Source organism: Pseudogymnoascus destructans (assembly GCF_001641265.1).
Source record: "Pseudogymnoascus destructans isolate 20631-21 unplaced genomic scaffold scaffold_4, whole genome shotgun sequence".
Lineage (NCBI taxonomy): Eukaryota > Fungi > Ascomycota > Leotiomycetes > Thelebolales > Thelebolaceae > Pseudogymnoascus > Pseudogymnoascus destructans.
This window is the reverse complement of record NW_020167523.1, coordinates 711,677-730,693: the sequence shown is the minus strand read 5'-3', so window position 1 is coordinate 730,693 and position 19,017 is coordinate 711,677. Positions and strand designations below refer to the sequence as shown.

Below are 19,017 nucleotides of genomic sequence, written 5' to 3'. Positions count from 1 at the left end.
TATCCTAAACGGGCGGGTGCTCGAATTTGAGAAGTGCACCCTGGTACACTCCGATTCGCTGCGCTTTCGACGACAGATACCTATTAGTCCAATATTTCCATACGGTATATTACATCCATCCCTATGAATACCCTATAACCTTGCTGTCATGGAGCGATTTTATTGATGGCTCCCCGTAGTAAATTATATACTTACCTCCCCGTGGATATGGCGTTCATTCGAAACTGGATATTCATTATCACCCTGTCCATACCTTGCTGCATAGCGACCTTTTTCCCTGGGTGAGAATAATAGATCCAAGGAGCACCTTTTTGATATTAATATGAGATATCTAGGGATTCGCTACTTGGAACGCTTGGAGCAAGCTTGTTCCCTCCATTTCTGACGAATAACGTGAGATTTATATCCCCTTTTCCTCCCATGCTCGGCAATACTGATAAGGGTGGGCGCAGCCTCTCCCAGACGGATTCCCTTGGAAGTTATGTTCCGCGAACAATACAGACCCAAAAGATGCGCCGAACACCGGTGTTACACGATATTATGACTTCACCATAAAACGAGGAAAAGCGGCCCCTGATGGTTATGAGAAAGAAGTGATACTTATTAACGGAGAATTTCCAGCCCCAACAATAGAGGCCAATTGGGGAGACTGGATTGAAGGTGCTCCCAACCTTTCGTTTTGCGATTTGTTTGCTGACATACAACTTTAGTCAAAGTGAAGAATGAAATAACTGGACCAGAAGAAGGCACGAGCCTTCATTGGCACGGATTATTTCAAAAGGAAACGCCATGGTACGATGGTGTGCCTTCTATTACACAATGCCCTATTGCTCCACGGGCCACATTCACGTAGGTTTGAATACCCAATAAAATAACATCTGTAACTGATAGTGAGTAGGTATAGATTCAGGGCGGACGTCTATGGAACAACCTGGTACCATGCTCACTACAGCGCTCAATATTCTGCCGGCCTCACAGGAGCATTAATCATTTATGGGCCATCGCATATCAAATATGACGAAGATTTGGGGCCAATAATGCTTCAAGATTGTATGGACGATCATTTGCAACAACCATATCTCTTTGAAATACTGACGTTTCCTAGGGTACCACAAGGATTACTACACTGTTGTCGAAGGCGGTACGTCTTAATGTGACGACAAGTTTACTCTGAGTTCTTTTGGCTAACAACTGTAGTTATGAGCAACGATACTGCTCTGCAAGAGCAGTTCTCGGACAATACCATAATCAATGGGAGAATGCCTTATGATTGTAGTTTAGTTACTGACGGAACGCCGTGCTCTCAAAGCACATACTCGAAATTTAGGGTGACGCCCGGAAAGACATACAAATTGCGGCTCATCAACACCGCCGCTGGTGGCTGGCAACATTTCAGCATCGACGGCCATAATTTGACAATAGTTGCAAACGACTTTGTTGCTATTCATCCGTATAGCACCACAATTGTAACTTTGGGGGTGAGTCATTTTCTGGAAGCTGAAACCGTATATATGTGGACACAGGCTTACAATTATCCAGATTGGACAAAGATCAGACGTTTTATTCACTCCGATAGGAAACGCTACTGACGCGGTCTGGATGCGAACAAACCAATACGCAGATTCTTGTGCAAGAGCACTTCAACCGGAAGGAAAAGCAATCATCCTTTATGATAAAGCTCCTGAAGATTCAATCCCGGTAACGGAAGCTACACCCATTGTTGACGATGGGACCTGTAGAAATGTATGGATTTCCTGCAACGAGAGATCCCAGCTAATGCAATGCCTCTCCAGGACCCGTTGAACATGACCGTTCCATACTATCCCTCAGCGCCACCGGAACCCTCAGTAACTTACAACATTACAATAAACCAGGTGGTCAATTCTACCGGTCATAATCTTTTCTACATGAATGGATCGCCATTCCAAGCCAACTACAACAACCCAATCCTTCTACTTGCCAACGAGAAGAATTATTCATATCCTTACGACCCCCAATGGAATGTCATCAACCTTGGGTCAAATTCTTCAGTGCGCATAAATGTGTGGAATAACAATACTGTTCCTCATGTGAGTCTGATGAACCCGGTGAGCTTGAAACATGATAAGTACACGTGCTAACACCAGTTGAGCCAATGCATCTTCATGGCCATGATATGTGGATCTTGAACGACGGCCTTGAACAGTGGGACGGAACTGTCGTCAATCCCCAAAACCCTCAACGCAGAGATACCCAGAATCTAGCCCCGAATGGTCACATTGTCTTCCAATACAATCTTGACAACCCGGGAGTTTGGCTATTCCATTGCCACCTTGCGTGGCACTTGTCTTCGGTGAGTAAATCCCGTCACGGTCGCGTCCCAAACAAATATGGGAAGATGCTGATGCAGTGCTAGGGTTTATCTGTGAGCTTGTTGGAGCGACCCAAGGAGATCAACCAGTTTCAGATTCCATTTATCATGGCGCAGACGTGCGTGGAGTGGGATATATACACAGCTTTCAACACTGTCGACCAAATAGACAGTGGTGTATAGGCTTGTGACTGGGCTGTAAATTGATACCACTGAGACTTCGTGCAGGAATGAAGTATATGCAGCAAATAGTATTACTCAGTTCGGAAGTTGGATGCGGACAGGGTCCCAAGTATTATTGGCTGAAAATTACAGTTGGTACCATATAAGACTAAAACCTTCCTCATGTGTTGACAACGCATCTGTGCTCCAATGTCTTATTTCATAGCCCATGTGCTTCTATGTCTCATGTAACGCACCTGCACTCCATATGTTATTTTGTAATCCATCTGTATTCCTATGTTTCATATTTACAGCACATCTGTGCTTCCACAGCCTTATGGCTGGTTGCCCCTATTTCATTGGGTGGTTTCCACGTGACTGAGTTGCCTATAGACTCCCCCTACAAAGATTATTGCCGATGTGGTACGGGTGCCGCCTAAGCGTATTTATGGTGCCTGTACCTTTATTGTGAGGATCCAAAGCTCCGATAGGTTATTTTAGCACAGTTCCCGCGAAGACACCTGTGCAGCACGAGTGCGACAAAGCAAGATACTTGGGGTTTGAGAGGAAGGTCAATCGGGGACCGAAGACATCTTGGTACATTGAGGCTTATTGAGGCTCTCAATGCAGTAATGACCAGGTAAACTTGGACCAAAGGCAAAGTATGTGCCTCTCCAGCGATCCGTTTCCACGACCAATCCTCAATATATGGGGCATAAGACGAGAGTTTAATACAGAGCACGAAATATTTATGGCACAGTTACACAGTTTGGAGAAAGGCAGCCAGCCTCTCAACATGCTCTCCACATCCCTGGATCTGGAGCATTATAATCAACTGGAACAAAATACACAACGATATCCGAACGTTGTGACTATGTCAAAGAATTCTGTCACAGATCTGGGAGCCCAAGTATCAGACAATATCAATGGCTCCCAAATATTTGACAGTGGTGTTGTTGAAATACAGAGTAGGTCCGACGCAGAAATTGAAGGGAAATACTAAACTTTAAACAGAACCAAAAGAGGCTCGTCCAGCATTAATCCGGACAGGAGTTTTTGTAGACACTGTGACTCCCTCAAACCCAACAGCTGTTGCCGCGTCAGAGACAATAGGAAATGGCCCTTCGGGAACTCCAGGACAGAAGTGCAGTTCAGAAGACTCTGAGGTGACAGGAAGTCCATCGCCACCAGATCTCCCCACCGGGCTCAAACTAGCAGTTTTGGTTTGCTGCGCCTGCATGGCTATCTTCGCACTAGCCCTTGTAGGTACATCATTACCCCTTTGAAAGAATATATCTCAGAAAGTGCTTTAGGACACAACAATCATTGTAACTGCCATCCCTACGATAACCCGCGAGTTCAAATCTCTCAACGACATTGGCTGGTACGGATCAGCGTACTTCCTCACAACATGTGCTTTTCAGCTTCTCTGGGGTCGTTTCTATACCTTCTTCAATTTGAAATGGGCGTACATCGGCGCCATCATCATTTTCGAAACAGGAAACATTGTGTCTGGCTCCGCGTCAACCTCCATAGCGTTGATACTCGGCAGAGCTGTTGCTGGCATTGGGTCTGCAGGTATTTTTACAGGAAGTTACATAATTATCGGATTCAGTGTCCCGCCTAGGCATCGCCCTCGGTATATGGGGCTCCTCGGGAGTATGTACGGTATTGCCTCTGTTTGCGGGCCACTTATAGGAGGAGCTCTGACGGACCATGTCAGTTGGAGGTTTTGTTTTTATATAAATATTCCTCTGGGAACAGTTATCGGAGCCGGGATCTTTTTTTTCTTCCATCCAACAAATGCAAATGCAGCCCTCCAAGCCCTGCCGACTCCTGTCAGGCTCGCAAAGTTAGATGGAGTTGGAACTTCCATCTTTGTTGCCTCGATAGTGTGCCTGATAACGGCCCTGCAATGGGGTGGCACTGTTTATCCCTGGGGATCTCCTAGGATCATTGCGCTTCTCATTCTATTTGGGCTGACTCTCACAGCCTGGGTGTCCTACCAATACTACAAAAACGATAATGCTACCGTACCAAGGCGGCTTATCTCCCAGCGCTCCATTGCCTTTGGATCGCTTACTTCCTTCTTGATGGGCGGCTCCATGTTCAGTGTTTTTTTCTATGTTTCCGTCTACTTCCAAGCCGTCCGTGGAACGTCCGCCACGACCTCGGGATTATATTCACTCCCGACCATCCTCGGATTAACGTTTGGAATGCTTATAGCGGGCCAGCTCAGTAACAACGTCAACCGTTTTCCCCCATTCATGCTTTTCTCAGCCGTCACCGCCTCTATAGGCGCCGGCCTAATCACAACGCTGACACCAAACACCCCACTAAGCCACTGGTGCGGTTACCTCGCATTATTTGGTATTGGCCAAGGCGTCGGATGGCAGCAGCCCCTTTTACTGGCCCAAGTTTTCCTTCAAGATGCCGACGTACCAACCGGGACGGCGCTAATGTCAGGGAGCAAAGTGCTCGGTGGTGCGATCCTCATCCCGGTCTCGGCTTGCGTCTTCCACGCATATTTGGAACGGAGTCTACTGGAGTTACTTCCGGATATCAATCCGAGTATAATTATTAGGGCTGGGGCAGCGAAACTCAGGGATGTGGTGGTTGAAATTGCGAGGGGTGATTCCGCGAGGGTAACTGAATTGCTGGGACTGGTGGAAGAGTCTTACAACAGGGCTTGTAGGAGGGTATTTATTGGGGCTTTGGTGGTTAGTAGCTTGGCTGTGATTGCCTCTGCGGGAGTAGAATGGAAAGAATTAAGTCTTAAAGAAAAGAAAGATGTCGAAAAGGGGCAGGGTGTTAGGTTGCCGAAGCTGTGGAGGGGGACAACAAAATCACGGGATGGCTAAAGTATGTTCTAATCAAATGAACGAATCATAATGCGTTTCTGTGGGAGTTTATATTAGCTATTAATAAAATAATTACCCTCGATCACCTATAATATGGTTGGCAATGGAAAAAATAACATTTCATTTGGCTTGCAGTGTAACCTATATCACGTGATATCCATATTTTACCCCTTTATCTCGTTTCGCCCAAATTCTGCCAGGGGTTCGTCATCCAGTCAGACTCGGCCGCCACTCTCCATCTCATCTTCCCCATCGTATCAGACATCATCTGCATATCACCAGGTTTGTTTTGAGATAGACATTACTTCCAGATCCTCATGCATTATTTATCCCTACATAGCCTAGAAAGACCATTCTCTTCGCTCCGCGGATTTCAAAATGGACCAAAAGGGCAGCTGATCGAAGACGCCGCGCGTCCCTCCTTCCCGGCAAGGTATGTCGCGTTGCATCGCATCGCAAACAATGGGACTACAGGTAGCTGGCATCGGATACGCACGCAGGGAAAAAAATATTCCCACAGAACGTTGTACTGAAGCGGCACGGTGAGCACAATCGGCTGTTCACATAGCTCCGCGAGGCGATCCACAGATGTTCTCATCCTTGAGCGGCGTTACGGTGTGACAAGATCTGCACCTGGACGAGCGTTGATGTGGGACAAGGATCTGAACATGGGAGTGAGTTGACGTGGGACAAAGATGCTGCAGTCAAGTCTCGAGTCGGAGCATTCCTTCTTGTTTTGGCAGGCCTTGCTGATATTTCCCGATATATTGACTCTAATACGACGAATGTAAGATGAGTGTTGACAAATAGATGTAGGATACCGAGGTAAGGCATGTGGTAATCCGCATTCCAATTATCACTTTCAATAGGTGGGCGCGTGACAGTTTGAGGCTGGACGGTAAGGTAGAAGATCTTGGAACCAAGAATCCCAAGCTGACTTCGGTTTGGTTTGTAGGATCACGTTGGGATCTGATCGGAGACCACAGTCAACTCGTAGCCTTCATGGTGGGTTGATGTATTGTGGAGGAAATTTTCAAATTGTAGAGATTAGATAATCGTTGTAAAGAGCCTGTCTAATCCACCCGTAAAAACAGCATAATAATATACGGAGCTCTCAAATCAATCAACTGCCCTAAATCTTGTCAAATGCATGCCCTCCAGCTGCCCTGTCGATTGCTATACTCCCTCAAAGCCCGCAGACTTCGAATATCGTCATTGGAGATACAGAGCTCCCTGTCAACCCGATACCCTTAAGTCTCTCTAACGTACTTTTGATTGCTTCATATGCGGGTGCTAAACAGGCAAATGAAAATATGATAATCCTGTAGCCCATCTGTTCAGCTTCCGCTGCCGAGATTAATGGAGAGACGCCGTTCTCGACACTATTGTAGCACATCAGCCACGGCGCCAGCTCTCTGACAGCCTGTGCGGCCTGCTCTTTGCTTTGCACGCCCTCCAGAATCCCCATATCGGCGCCCAAGTCTCTGGCTCGGTGCACACGTTCCATTGCTGCTACATATCCACGACTCTGGAGTACATCTGTGCGTGCGATGATGACGATGTCAGAACGAAGTTGCTTCCGCTTGTACACACAGGCCTTGATACGGCTGGCATATTCCTCAATATTCACCACTTCCTTGCCAGCTAAATGCCCACATCTTTTCTGTGCCACTTGGTCTTCAATATGGAATCCTGCAACCCCAGCAAGGTGGTATTGTTGCAGAGATTTTGCAACCATAAGAGGTCCGCCATAGCCGGTGTCCATGTCAGCAATTACGGGAGCTCCGATTGGGGCTAGATTCGCTATCATCTCGGCATTTGTTCTCATATCGTGAAGTTGGGCGAGACCAAGGTCAGCAGCTCCTAACCGACTAGCGGTGGTCCCCTCACCAGTCATGTAAAGGCCTTCGAAACCAAGTGACAGAGCGATACGTGCTGACAGCCCCGTCGTAAACTCCGGGACAGACTATAATCTTGGAATTGTTTGCAAAGAGCTTGCGGAGACGGGTTGATCCAGGCAATATAGCCGCGGGTAGTATGTTATTCCCAGCTTCGGCCACAACCATTGTAGGGGAAGTACTTGATAGTTCGCCATTGGAGCAGTTATCGACCGTGAATGCTTTAACGTCAGCCTCCAGAACAAGATCATGGTGGATTTCATCATCCGATGGGGTCAAAAATTCTTCGGATTCAATTTCAGCTTGTTTCTCGATATTCGTATGAGTGGTAATATCTGCAACATGGACGGCAAAGACTTGATCTTGAATATGAACCTTTGTAGTTCGTATTCTGTCCGTACTGAAGCCAAGCGGCTGCCAAGTCTCAATTTCGTAGTTGCCATATCCATATCGTTCGAGGTTACTTCTTGAAGCGATCATATCGCGGGAACACTTGATAAAAAAACGAGGGAGTACAGGTGGTTGCTCACGACTTTTTCGAAAGGAGAGAGCTCTACCAAATATTTTAAATCACACCGTTAGGAGCAGCTTAGCACGTGGTATTGAATTATAAATTGAGATCAAAAACAGATTTTGAGACATCCTTATGAATCATTCATCATAAGGTACCTGAGAAGCATGAACATCTCTACTGATCTGGGGAAGCTTGCGTGGCTTGCCGAGCTTATTCATTTGTATCACGTTCGGCTCGCGACTGGGCGACTTTTCTGGTAGTAAAGTAGGTCAGGCTGGGTGCTGGGGTTAGCTTTCTCATCGGATGACGGTTTGAGCGCCGGGTAGGTAGACTGTCGGCACAGCGCAATGAGATCTTAATCACGATCTGATCTTAGATGGCGACCGACTCCTGCATTCCGCTTCAGACATATCATTTTTTGAGAGATGTACGAGGTTAGTGACGGCAAGGAAAGGGTTTCGACATGTAAACTAATTAAACATATAGCTATCTGGATTGCTACATATAATGCGAGCACGGCCTTTTGTAGAACAAGGGACAATTAAGCAAGGGGCAATAGAGTATGGCACAACAGGGCAAAATCAATCCAAAGGGGATATGGTTTAGTGGTATAATGCTTCTTTAGCACTTGAGTTTCGTACTCTGGTAATATAGAAGATGTCCGGCGTTCGATTCGCCGTTTCTCCAACTTCTTAATATATATTTTTTTTACCAAAGGAAAACAAAAACAACTACAATGCTTCACAACAGGGCAAAAAAAAATAGAGTATGTGTTTGGGGGTTCTTTCCATCACCAATCCACGTCTATCCTAATTGCAAGGATGCATGCTATGTATTCAAATCTCAATTTTCCACTTTCGCGGACATTGCTTGGAGAACCCTTCTTCCTTTCCTTTCTCTTGTGGCTGGTTTTAGTCTTATGGCGTTAGAGCTTCCATTTTATTTGTTCCGCCGATATGTTTTTCTCACACCTTCGGAAGCTATTTAACGGGACACCGAGCAACACCGGCATGGCAAGAAAAATCAACTTCTTGTGAAAGCTAACGATGTGTAATTTTCTGGAAAAACACTTTGTGATGTCGGCCCTATCTAGGCTGTGAATTTACCGAAGCGCTATTCTGAGCTGAAACTTCCTCCCATATGAGACTGTGCTAGTACACCCACCCATTTCTTTCTTTAGAATGCCTACAATCCCTGTAAACATTGGAAGCGACGAAAAAAAGTTGCGGGTTTCGTTCCGTTCGGTGCCTCAACCACGCAATGTGGAAACCATATCAATGACTGCTTGCTTCAACTTTGTTTGAAGGAAAATATCCAGTGCTGAATAAATTCCTGCGTTGCGGGCTTCATCTTCTTTGCTTGCACAATATCTTTCTGCATATTTCTCAACTAAAGCCCTTACTTTGCGGAGCTCGTTAACCACAAGCTGTATTCTCATCCTCTGGTCGTCTTCAGCGTCTATCTTGTATGCGCCCACTGTAATCGGCGTAGCACGGAGATTATCTGGCCATAATGTATTGCCAGGTTCGGCACGAACGTTGGATGTAGCTCGAATAATTGCCTCATAGCAGACTAGGATATTGTGAATGATCAATGCAATCGTTAGAGCATACTGAGGACTGAGGGAGCAAGGACATCCAAGTAGAGAACGGACGTTTTCAATTGCTGACCTGTTGTTGATGAGAACTTGATCTATCGAAGAAATGGGATGAAACGGATTTTCATGAGGTGTGGCTGACGCGCCACAAGTGCTCGAGTCCAGGCGCAGCAATTGAATCGTTGACGACGCTAGAGTTGTACAGTCGTGAGTTTGGAATAGGGGCTGATGGTTTGTTTTCAATGTTTGACCTGTTGACTCATCAAGGGAAGTGAAAGTGTCATTGGACTTTGATGGTCCGAGGTCCATGCAGATATCGTCAAACATAAACATGTCGTTCGTTAAAGTTCTTGGAGCTAATAGATCTGACTTCGCCTCGTCTAAAAAATCGAGGTCATGATCAAACAAGCTCATTGGTGCTATGGATGCATCGTTGCTGCTATTCGTGCTTGAACCCGGTGAATAAAACGACGCAACCTGCCACTGTGTTGGAACAAGATCATCCGAGTCCATAAAATAGGCCTCCAAGTTCACTGGCGCAAGGCTGCTCTGGGGATGAATAGAATCAGATTCCAACTTTTGAAGACTGAGCAGTGAAGTTTTGATCTCTTTTTCAGCTGACATGGTCTTTGATTTTGTTGATTTCATGCCATTCCCATTCCTTGATGCTGGGGGCTTTCCCATCCTGCGCGATGCGCTGTAATTGCATTTAACCTCTATGCTTCTGCAACGGAGGCATGAGGGTCTTTCTTGGTTGCATTTAATTTTTGATGCGGAGCAAGCATCACAGGATGATCTCAGCTTTTTTTGAGTTGGGGCCCGAGGAGCAGTTTTGGGCGTCAAAAAACTCTGAGATCCATCAGTTGACATTGTTCAGGACAGAGAAGTGATGAGGGCAGAAGGATTCCTTGGCAAACTCAGGCAGAAATGAAAGGATCCGAAGTAAGGAAATCTAATTGTACCGGAAATACAGTCCTTCATATTGATATTTACTGCAATAACCGTAGGTGGCAAGGTGGTCATCAACAACTTAATGGAAGTAACCCCTTATGGAATAGCATTGGCACTTTGATCGTTCGGCCGAATTATAGCACGTCACATAACCTTTCTCAAACTCAGGTCTCAGGTCAGCAATAGACATAATCGACGAGTAAAATGTCTCCTATTGGCTCTTCATTGGTTCACAAACCCATCAAGATTCAAAATTCCAATACTTTGGTCAGACGCTCCAAAATACTAAGACTATAGACCTTAGAGTAAGGGACCCGAGTAAACATTAGTACATTGATATGAATACGGTGCAAGTGTGCTGGTTATAGCACTCCACCACTACATCTTATATTTTAGAATCAGCAAGGGAAGAAGCTATCTTTATATGCTCCATGCCCTTTGCATCTACGAAATTGACCAAATAGAATATTGCATACCATTTTTGCTTTGGAAAGAGCCAACAGCAGTGATAAGTGGAATTACATATCATTTCTACTCCTTATATCCTGGATACTTAGGGGGCAGCACACTGAATTTAGGGACAACCTTATACAATGCACTTGAGCTGATAAGTCCCACACCAAGTCACTGTCAAAGATGCCTACCATTGTGATACGTAGTAGTGTCACCCAATTGCTCCCCGCTGCAGTTTTGCCCGACTTTGCCAAGTTATTGAGACTACAGTATGATGTGGCGGTCAAAATGAGAGTAACACTTGCAAAGCTATACTAGATTTGATCGCCTCAGCCTTCCGCTGGTACACAGGCGGGCAAATACCCCTCGTTATAGCAAGACTACTGAAATGAAAAATACGTGTCCGTATGTACTCGATCCTTTTTAAAAAAGTATCTATGATACCTTTCAAAGGAGGGCCACGACCATATCTAATCAGGGAAAGGTTGTGAACATCAAATAACTGCGGGCGTAGGCTGAGATATAATTCCTTCGCCCACGCGACTCTAGCCGCTTCTCACGACCGTCACAATTCTTTCTTGGGACGACAGGTAACCTAGTACGTAGTGTTGCTCAAATATGGGTTTCGTAATGATACAAACCGTATGTCGCCAAATTGGGTTTCGCAGCCCTTGGCTTGTGGTATCGTGTGCCATCTGAACCTTCAATGCCATCCAACCCGTGAATTCTGTATGACTTTCCCCACTCAAATACTAACCAGCGTATAAAATGGAGACTTCTAAGACATGGTACTAATTATATTTTTGATTTGACGCTATTTCATCCGACGATGTCGGCTGTTATCAGTACGCCATCTACGAGCATCTCGTCGTTCTGAGTACACGATTTGTAAGAGCCATATTTTATAACATATAACTACCACGCTATGCTGAGATATATTCTTAAAGTCCCATTTATCATTTTGCCGTAAATTAAATCACACTGGCGAAGAACCTCCTCTTCTCAGCACATTGAAAGGACTTCTGGGATGAATTATGCAAGCCAGTAGACCGTGGACTCGAAGAAGATAAATTATTATCTCATCATGTCGAGGTAAATAGTAAGTCACAATTGTCTGTGCCAATCCCCAATATAATCTGACACTTGCAGTGAAAGTTACGAACCGTAAGTTACGGAATCAAGTTTCTCTCAACCTACCAAAGAGAACCAACAAGGACTGCCGAAACGTTAGATGAAGCTACGGGTACATCTTAAAAAAGGCCCTTGGAAGAAAGAAGAGGATCAACAGTTGCAAAACGCCGTGGACAAAGTTGACTGCAAGTAATTTAGGTTGTACAGATATCCTTCAACTCCACCATGTGTTTTATGGTTTTTCCATATAATGTTATGCGTAGTAAACTTTTAGCAAGCTGGGGGCGCGTGGCTGGCACCTTGAAGACAAGGCTTGCAGAATGCGAGTATATGATAGAAGTCATCGTGTTTTATTGCTGAGTATCTTATTCACGGAGAGGTGGCAGTGCCATCTTGATCATAAATCACAATTACAATATTTTAAAATTAAACCGCTACCAGTCACAGTATCAGTTTTCATATCGGAGGAAACGGAAGGATTCGGGCATCACAAGTGATACCTAGTGCTTTATTGCCATGACAAATATCCTGCATTTAGGTCTCGAGTACCAGAATTGTGGTTTGCAACATTCAAAGTAATCACTTGTTGCAAATAGGGAAAATATGTGACGCTGGCAAACAGACACAGCACCGTTCAATCCGGCCGCCACCCCAGAATAATCATGTTGTGGTGATTCTAGTCCATTTATTGGCTTACGACCCTGATCAGTTAGTTTCCATCAGGAAGTTCAGTTTGGCCGACTTGAAACGTTTCGCATTGTGCCGATATAACTTCTAGCAATCTCGCTCCTAGTGTTGATCGGCTTTTGTGCTATTGAACATGAAGTCTACTCCCAATTTTGCTCAATATTCCAATGTCTTCCAAAACAGGACATTTTATGGCCCCTTCATAATTCGGCTGAGAATTTTAAATACTGTCCGAGGTATGGACTCTTCCTCCAAAGTTCTTATCATCGGCGCTGGCATAGGCGGGTTGACCTAAGGAAATTTGGCATCCCTTTTCATATCTTTGAACAAGACCCTACTCCCGACTTCCGGCCCCAAGGATACAGGTTGAAGCTCAATAGTGACGGCTGGAATCCCTTAAATTATGTACTTAGTGGCAGTCTCTGGGCCCAGTTCCAGGACACGTGTGCTGTTTGCGAAGAAGGTGAAACAGATTCCAACGCCATTGCGGCAACAATCATAGCAGGCAGAGCTGGTCCAAGAAGGACTCGGGGAGGGGTGGCTATTAAGACCCAGACCTGCGACAGAACTGTCCTGCGTAACATTTTGCTGTCTGGATTGGGTGATCAGATATCCTTTGGAAAATCATTGTTGGAATATGCTATCACCGACGACGGCAAAATTGTGGCAAAATTCACAGACGGCTCAAGTGAAAACGGAACCCTTCTTATAGGATCAGACGGGGCCTCTTCTCAAGTCTGGAAACAGTATCTCCCTAATCATATACCGCTCGACACGAACGGAAGCTGCATCTACGGAAAAACACCATTGACGTCAGAGTTGTTAGAGAGGCTTTTGTAACGGGTGCCGCCGTTACAGTACATGTGGTATATAAAGCGTGTTACGCGTATTCCGGGCGAGCCGGAATACTATAGTCTTTTTGGCTCAGTGGGATGTAGCGCGAGCGTAACCGTACATCATTACAGCTTTCAAGGAGAGCAACAAAATGGATGACTTTAGTCATCGACTCCCATGACACACACTCTAGACGTCGGTGAGACCCCTTTGACCTTGTTTCTCGAGCCCATTCAATTTCCCGATAATGCTCATCGAAAAGATCTGCCTGTCGATTACATCTACTGGGCCCTTATATCAAGAACCGATGTACTTGAAACTCACACCAAAGAGCCACTGTACCTAAATGGAGAAGAGTGTGCAAAGTTATCCCTCAAGCTGACGCAAGAATGGGACCCGTCATTCCGAGCACTATTCTACCTCCAAGACAGGACACAGACCTCAATTATAAGGGTCAGCTCTGCATTTCCAAAGATCTCGGCTTGGGATCCTTCTGGGAATGTCACATTGATTGGAGATGCATCGCCAACTGGAGGCGTCGGCGCGGTGACAGCTCTACGTGATGCCGCCTTGATATCAAATACCATTTCAAAGTTTGGCATTTCGGCGAGTAGTATAGGGGGGTATGAAGCAACTATCAGAGGCTATGCACAGGCTAGCATTGAGCGAAGTTATTCTAGGGGGTAAAATATGTTCAGCCATGAACCTTGGGAGAAATTGAAACCCCTTGAGATACGAGGAGCTACATTTCGAGCTTCTGAGAGTGCTGCCTATTTGGTTCCATATTTGCGATGGCGATTTCTTTGAAGACTTTATCCAGTCAATATTTTCATGGGCCGCGAATAGTAGCTACCAAACAGCATTGGATTTTATTCACAAGCACAAAATGTGTTCTCTTTGGCGTTAAAAGGGGTCGGCCGGGGCTGGGGCGGTTGTATCTGTCAACGCGCAGAAATCCAAGAGTTAAAATGCAAAAACACCAGACGACGTGTCTGGTGAAAAATCCACCCCATGGTGCCTCGAACCCGCGAATCCGAGAAGATGGCTATTTGCTAAGCCATCTGCCCTGTTTGATATCTTACTGCCTTGTCTCCATTATATAGGGGGTTCGGTAGTTGGGGGGGTGTTAGCGTGGAACGGGGTTGAAGGGCTGGCTCCAAGCTGGAACCCTTTTGGGGCCAACATGGCTACCTGCTGAATTCGGAACCCAAAGCTGAAGCAGTATCTAGAAACAAGTGCACACACAGTGTCATGTTTATGAAGTTGTGCATGGACTTGCACTGAATGTTGTTTCCAGAGGGCCTCTTAATTATTCAGGACCCAAGCCCTCAACTTCATATTTTCAAAGAAGCTTCTGGCCCTTTTCTCAGACTGCTAATGTTGCCGTAGCGCTGTAGTAATAGTGCAACACTCGTTAATGAATCAACTTGTTAGAGAATCTAACAGATTATGGTCGCATTGTCACAGCTGTTTTCGGGAATATCGAAGACTTTCTTGGACTGAATCCGGACTCTTACTACATCGCCGGGATCATGCCTGACTATGAGGTTTGGACGTTGCAAGGCACCACTCTAAAGCCACCGTCTCGCAGACTTTGTCAACCAACGATTTTATTATTCCTCCATAAATCATCATATAACAAAAACTCTATGCAACTCCATAAATCATCATATAACAAAAACTCTATGCAACTCCATAAATGCCCAATAAGTCGAGTTCGCAATTCGTAAATCCAGATTCGCGTTCCCCATGCATCATATCACTTCCGAATATGTTTTTCCTCTTCGCTTTCTACATCGATGCCACGCTGTGCAACAGAACGAAAGGCTTTTGAGATGGAACAAATTATCATTCTGTCGACTACGGAATGTCAAATAGAGGCTTAAGCTTTTTGATCAGCATCCATTCGTCATTCGTCACATCGGTTCGGTAGAATTCCTTCAGTGTATCGATCGACTTCCTTGAAATGAGAGAGTACAAGGTATCTTTCTCCTCAAGATGGCGGCCATACGTTGGCTGATGGGATCCCATTTCAATTTTGATCGCCACCGATGGCTCTCCCTTCTTACACCTTGGCAGGTGCTTGTGATCACGCTCGATACCCGTACTATTATTAAATTAGTCTTATACCCCAAACATTGTGGAAATCAACTTACACTCTGCCAACACTGATGATCTCCTTAGCACCAGTGATAGCGTTTGTCTTGACAGCTGCAATGGGAGTATCAAGTTTGAGCTGGCCTTCAACAACGTCAACGCCGACGATAATCGGGCCAGTTTTGTTGAAGACAGCAACCGTCGAAAGTACGCAAGGGAAGACGGCCATGAGCCTTGATTCCTCCTTCCTCTTCTCGATAATTGCCTCCATGTGTTTTGTGAACTGGTCGAAAAGATGGTAGATGATGTCGGCTGTGAAAATCTTAATTCCCTGCTCCTCTGCATAAAGCTGAGCTTCTTTGTCAATCTTGACATCGAAGCAAAGCATAACAGCATGTTCTTTCGACTTCTCCAACATGGTACCGCACTGCATGACATCGCGCTTGAATACTGGGCCAATACCCACATTGGCGACTGGGATCTTGGATACGCGGAGGAAATCAAGAAGGGCCTCGAGGGAACCGAGAGTGGAAGCCTGGACGCTAACACCGCGGCCTGTCTTCTCGATTCGCTTCATGAGGTTGCTAACGTCGGACCATACCTCTTCTTCGAGGTCGGATTCATCATCATCAGGTCCCACAACCATCAACCTGGAGCCTGCAATTGCACCTTCGAGATCCGGAGCGCTGATCTTTACACCAAGTGCTGCCTTCACCTCCTTATTGTGAACATACGCCGATTTCAATCGAAGCTCTTTCATAGGAGCAGGTGTCAATAGCGCACGGATATTGGTCTTAATAACACCGTTGATGCCGCAGATTAAAATCCTGTCTCCTTCACGGAGGATGCCGTTGGAAAGGATAACATCGATCGTCATACCAAAGCCCTCAATAGCCTTGACTTCAAGAACAGTGCACTGAACCTCGGAGAGGTACATCAAGCTGCCAACCATTCTTTCTTGGGTGAGCTGGAGAATGAGCTTGAGCATATCGGGGATACCTTCTCCAGTATGCGCCGAAGTTGGAATGAGGGAAACGTATTTTGCCATCGACTTGTTTTCGTAGAAGAGCTCAGAGTTAAACCCTTGCTCGGCGAATGCTGTCTTGGTATCTGCCAGCCTCTTCTGGAATTCGTTCTGAACGCCTTTGTTCTGGAGTTCGTACGATTCCCGGAAGCCGTTGTTTTCAACCTTCTTCCACCCGTAGAGACGATCGATTTTATTGAGCGCAACAATAAATGGCGTCTTTCTGTCTCGGAGTAGTTTCATAGACTCCAGTGTTTGAGGCTCCAGGCCGTGCATAATATCGACCACTAGAATGGCAATATTGCAAAGCGAAGATCCACGGGAGCGGAGGTTAGAGAAAGACTCGTGACCAGGAGTGTCAATAACCAAGAGGCCAGGAACTTTGAATTCAAAGGCACCATCCCTGTTGACAACCATTGTCTTCTTCTTGATAGCATCAACTGGGAAGTAGGTTGCTCCAATCTGTTGTGTGATACCTCCAGCCTCACCTTCCTGGACATTGGTTTGTCTGATCTTGTCCAATAACTTGGTCTTTCCTGTATCGACGTGACCAAGAATACAGCAAATTGGAGATCGCAGGTTGTCCTTAGACCGAGCTGCCAATGCCTCCTGGTGTAGTTTCTCTCTTCGCTCGGTGGCCTCCTTTTTCCTAAGAGCAATGGCGGCCTCCGCTGCAGTGGCTTCTTCGTCCTCTGAAGATTCCTCCTCAGATGATTCTTCTTCAGATTCTTCCTCGGACTCCTCAGCCGGAGTGGTTCCCTTGGGCCTCGATGGTAGGGATTTGGCATCTTGTGAATCTGTACACATTAGTAATCGTGTTTTATTTACATCTGACAGCCAGGCTTCACTCTCTGCTGATTTTGGGAACGTACCGCCAGCTGCTTTCTCGGTTGAGGGTGCTTCTTCCTCTTCCGAGTCTGCGTCCCAACTATCTTTAACGTCATCTTCTTCAGCAGCAGCTACTTCCCAGTCATCTTCAACTTCACTGGCTTCTGCGTCTTTGGCGGCGAGTGCAGCCGCTGCCTCTTTCTCGGCCTCCTCTGCCGCTTTGGCTGCCATACGCTCAGCCTCTGCCTTAGCTCTGACTGCTGCTTCAGCCATGAGGCGTTCTTCCTCAGCCTGGATTTCTGCTGGATTCTTTCTGCCTCCCTTTTTCTTCTTGTTGTCATAGACGACCTTCTTCTTCTCTTCTCCGGCCTCCAGTCCTCCAACTTTAACGCCGGCAGCAATCATTTGTTGCAACTTTTTCTCATTTCTAGCCCTCTCTTCTTTCTGGGCTTTAGTCAAAAACTTGCCCTCTTTCTTGAGAAGGTCGATCTTCTCCTTTTCTCTCTGCTTTTTGATAAGCTTGGCTTCTTCGCGGGCCTTTTCTTCTTCAGCTTCGCGTCTTTCTTCCTCCTCGATGCGTTGTCTCTCCTCTGCCACAGCCCGCGCCTTCTCCTCCTCGCGACGTCTTAGCTCCTCTTGTTGCTTTTGTAACCTGGCCAATGCCGGGGTCAGCTTCTTGCCTTTGGTGGCAACGGGCTCGGGCATCTCGGTCTTTGTTTCGGCAACGGGCTTTACTTCTTCGGCAACCTTTGCAGCTGGTGCGGCGGTCTTCTTTTTCGCGGCCTGGAGTTTCACTTGTATTAGTAGTAATCCTATCAGTTTTACCGGTCGTTCTCACCTGCTCCTTCTTTCTTTGCTTCTCGCGTTCCTTCTTTGCCTTTTCCTTTTCCTTCTTTGTCATTACTCGCCCATCCGCACCGCGTTCCTCGTCTCCCTCGTCCTCTGCCGGCGCACTTTTTTCGGCCCCCTTTGTCTTCGCCTTTGTATTTGGTAACGAAAATTCGTCATCCATAGTTGCCTCATCAGCTGCCTTGATTGAGGGGTCAAAGGTAGACCCCTCATCAGCGGGAGTTTCTCCGCCGTTCGCGTCGCCAAGGTCATCTGCCGGCTTTCCTTTCGCCTTCTTCTTGTTTCGGTTCTTCTTCATTGCAGCCATAAGGCCGCCAGCTGGGAATTCGTCTTCGCCCGCCTCTGTGCCCGCGTTCGGGGCGGCATCTTCAACATGCGGGGCAGTTTCGCCCAGATCCGCCTCCCAGTCGTCGCCACCCATCTTGTTGGTCTTCTTTTTGGGAGGCATATTGGCCGCTCTATCGGGTTTAAATTTACGTCCACGGAGACGATAGAAGAGGGCTTGGCTAATCAAGTTTGCTTCGCAAAATGAATTAATGAGTCCGAAGAGATTCAGTAACAAAGTGGTTGTGTTTGGTGGGGCAAGGCTTGGCAGTGCACAAAAATTGTCCAGGGTGGCATGGCAAGATAAGCGAATCGACAAAAGAAAGACTCCACAGCCCCCGCCCGGACTTTCCATTTTCCAATCAGGTTGGTGACCGCGCCGGCATCGCACTGGCGCAGAATACTAGATAACTTCATCTTCGGCCAAGCTATTTTATTATTAATTATTCAATATAAT

At 46.3% G+C, this 19,017-nt stretch overlaps 5 protein-coding genes and 1 non-coding gene across 6 annotated transcripts; 3 read left to right on the top strand and 3 right to left on the bottom strand.

The window, feature by feature from the left end:
- Positions 1 to 1,745: 1,745 nt before the first annotated feature.
- VC83_01963 (uncharacterized protein) lies at positions 1,746 to 2,533 on the top strand (the record flags this gene model as incomplete). The annotated part of the gene is made up of 3 exons (XM_024465634.1): positions 1,746 to 2,069; positions 2,132 to 2,332; positions 2,396 to 2,533. The coding sequence occupies 3 exons, from the start codon at positions 1,746 to 1,748 to the stop codon at positions 2,531 to 2,533; spliced, it is 663 nt and encodes a 220-aa protein (XP_024326542.1).
- Positions 2,534 to 2,931: 398 nt separating this feature from the next.
- VC83_01962 (uncharacterized protein) lies at positions 2,932 to 5,417 on the top strand. Its single transcript, XM_024465633.1, has 3 exons — positions 2,932 to 3,480; positions 3,527 to 3,774; positions 3,826 to 5,417. Exons 1-3 carry the CDS (start codon positions 3,177 to 3,179, stop codon positions 5,371 to 5,373), a joined length of 2,100 nt encoding a protein of 699 aa, XP_024326543.1. The 5' UTR covers positions 2,932 to 3,176; the 3' UTR covers positions 5,374 to 5,417.
- A 1,142-nt stretch (positions 5,418 to 6,559) lies between these two features.
- On the bottom strand, positions 6,560 to 7,751 carry VC83_01961 (uncharacterized protein; the record flags this gene model as incomplete). Its single annotated transcript, XM_024465632.1, has 2 exons — positions 6,560 to 7,236; positions 7,454 to 7,751. 2 exons carry the CDS (start codon positions 7,749 to 7,751, stop codon positions 6,560 to 6,562), a joined length of 975 nt encoding a protein of 324 aa, XP_024326541.1.
- A 625-nt stretch (positions 7,752 to 8,376) lies between these two features.
- VC83_01960 lies at positions 8,377 to 8,473 on the top strand (the record flags this gene model as incomplete). The annotated part of the gene is made up of 1 exon: positions 8,377 to 8,473. It is a non-coding gene; the product is annotated as a tRNA-Ala (tRNA).
- A 135-nt stretch (positions 8,474 to 8,608) lies between these two features.
- Positions 8,609 to 10,358, bottom strand: VC83_01959 (uncharacterized protein). Its single transcript, XM_024465631.1, has one exon. The coding sequence runs from the start codon at positions 10,250 to 10,252 to the stop codon at positions 9,035 to 9,037; it is 1,218 nt and encodes a 405-aa protein (XP_024326794.1). The 5' UTR covers positions 10,253 to 10,358; the 3' UTR covers positions 8,609 to 9,034.
- A 2,068-nt stretch (positions 10,359 to 12,426) lies between these two features.
- VC83_01958 (uncharacterized protein) lies at positions 12,427 to 18,801 on the bottom strand. Its single transcript, XM_024465630.1, has 4 exons — positions 18,226 to 18,801; positions 17,432 to 18,170; positions 15,595 to 17,356; positions 12,427 to 15,545 (listed from the first exon to the last, which is right to left on the bottom strand). Exons 1-4 carry the CDS (start codon positions 18,682 to 18,684, stop codon positions 15,299 to 15,301), a joined length of 3,207 nt encoding a protein of 1,068 aa, XP_024326793.1. The 5' UTR covers positions 18,685 to 18,801; the 3' UTR covers positions 12,427 to 15,298.
- Between the last annotated feature and the right edge of the window lie 216 nt (positions 18,802 to 19,017).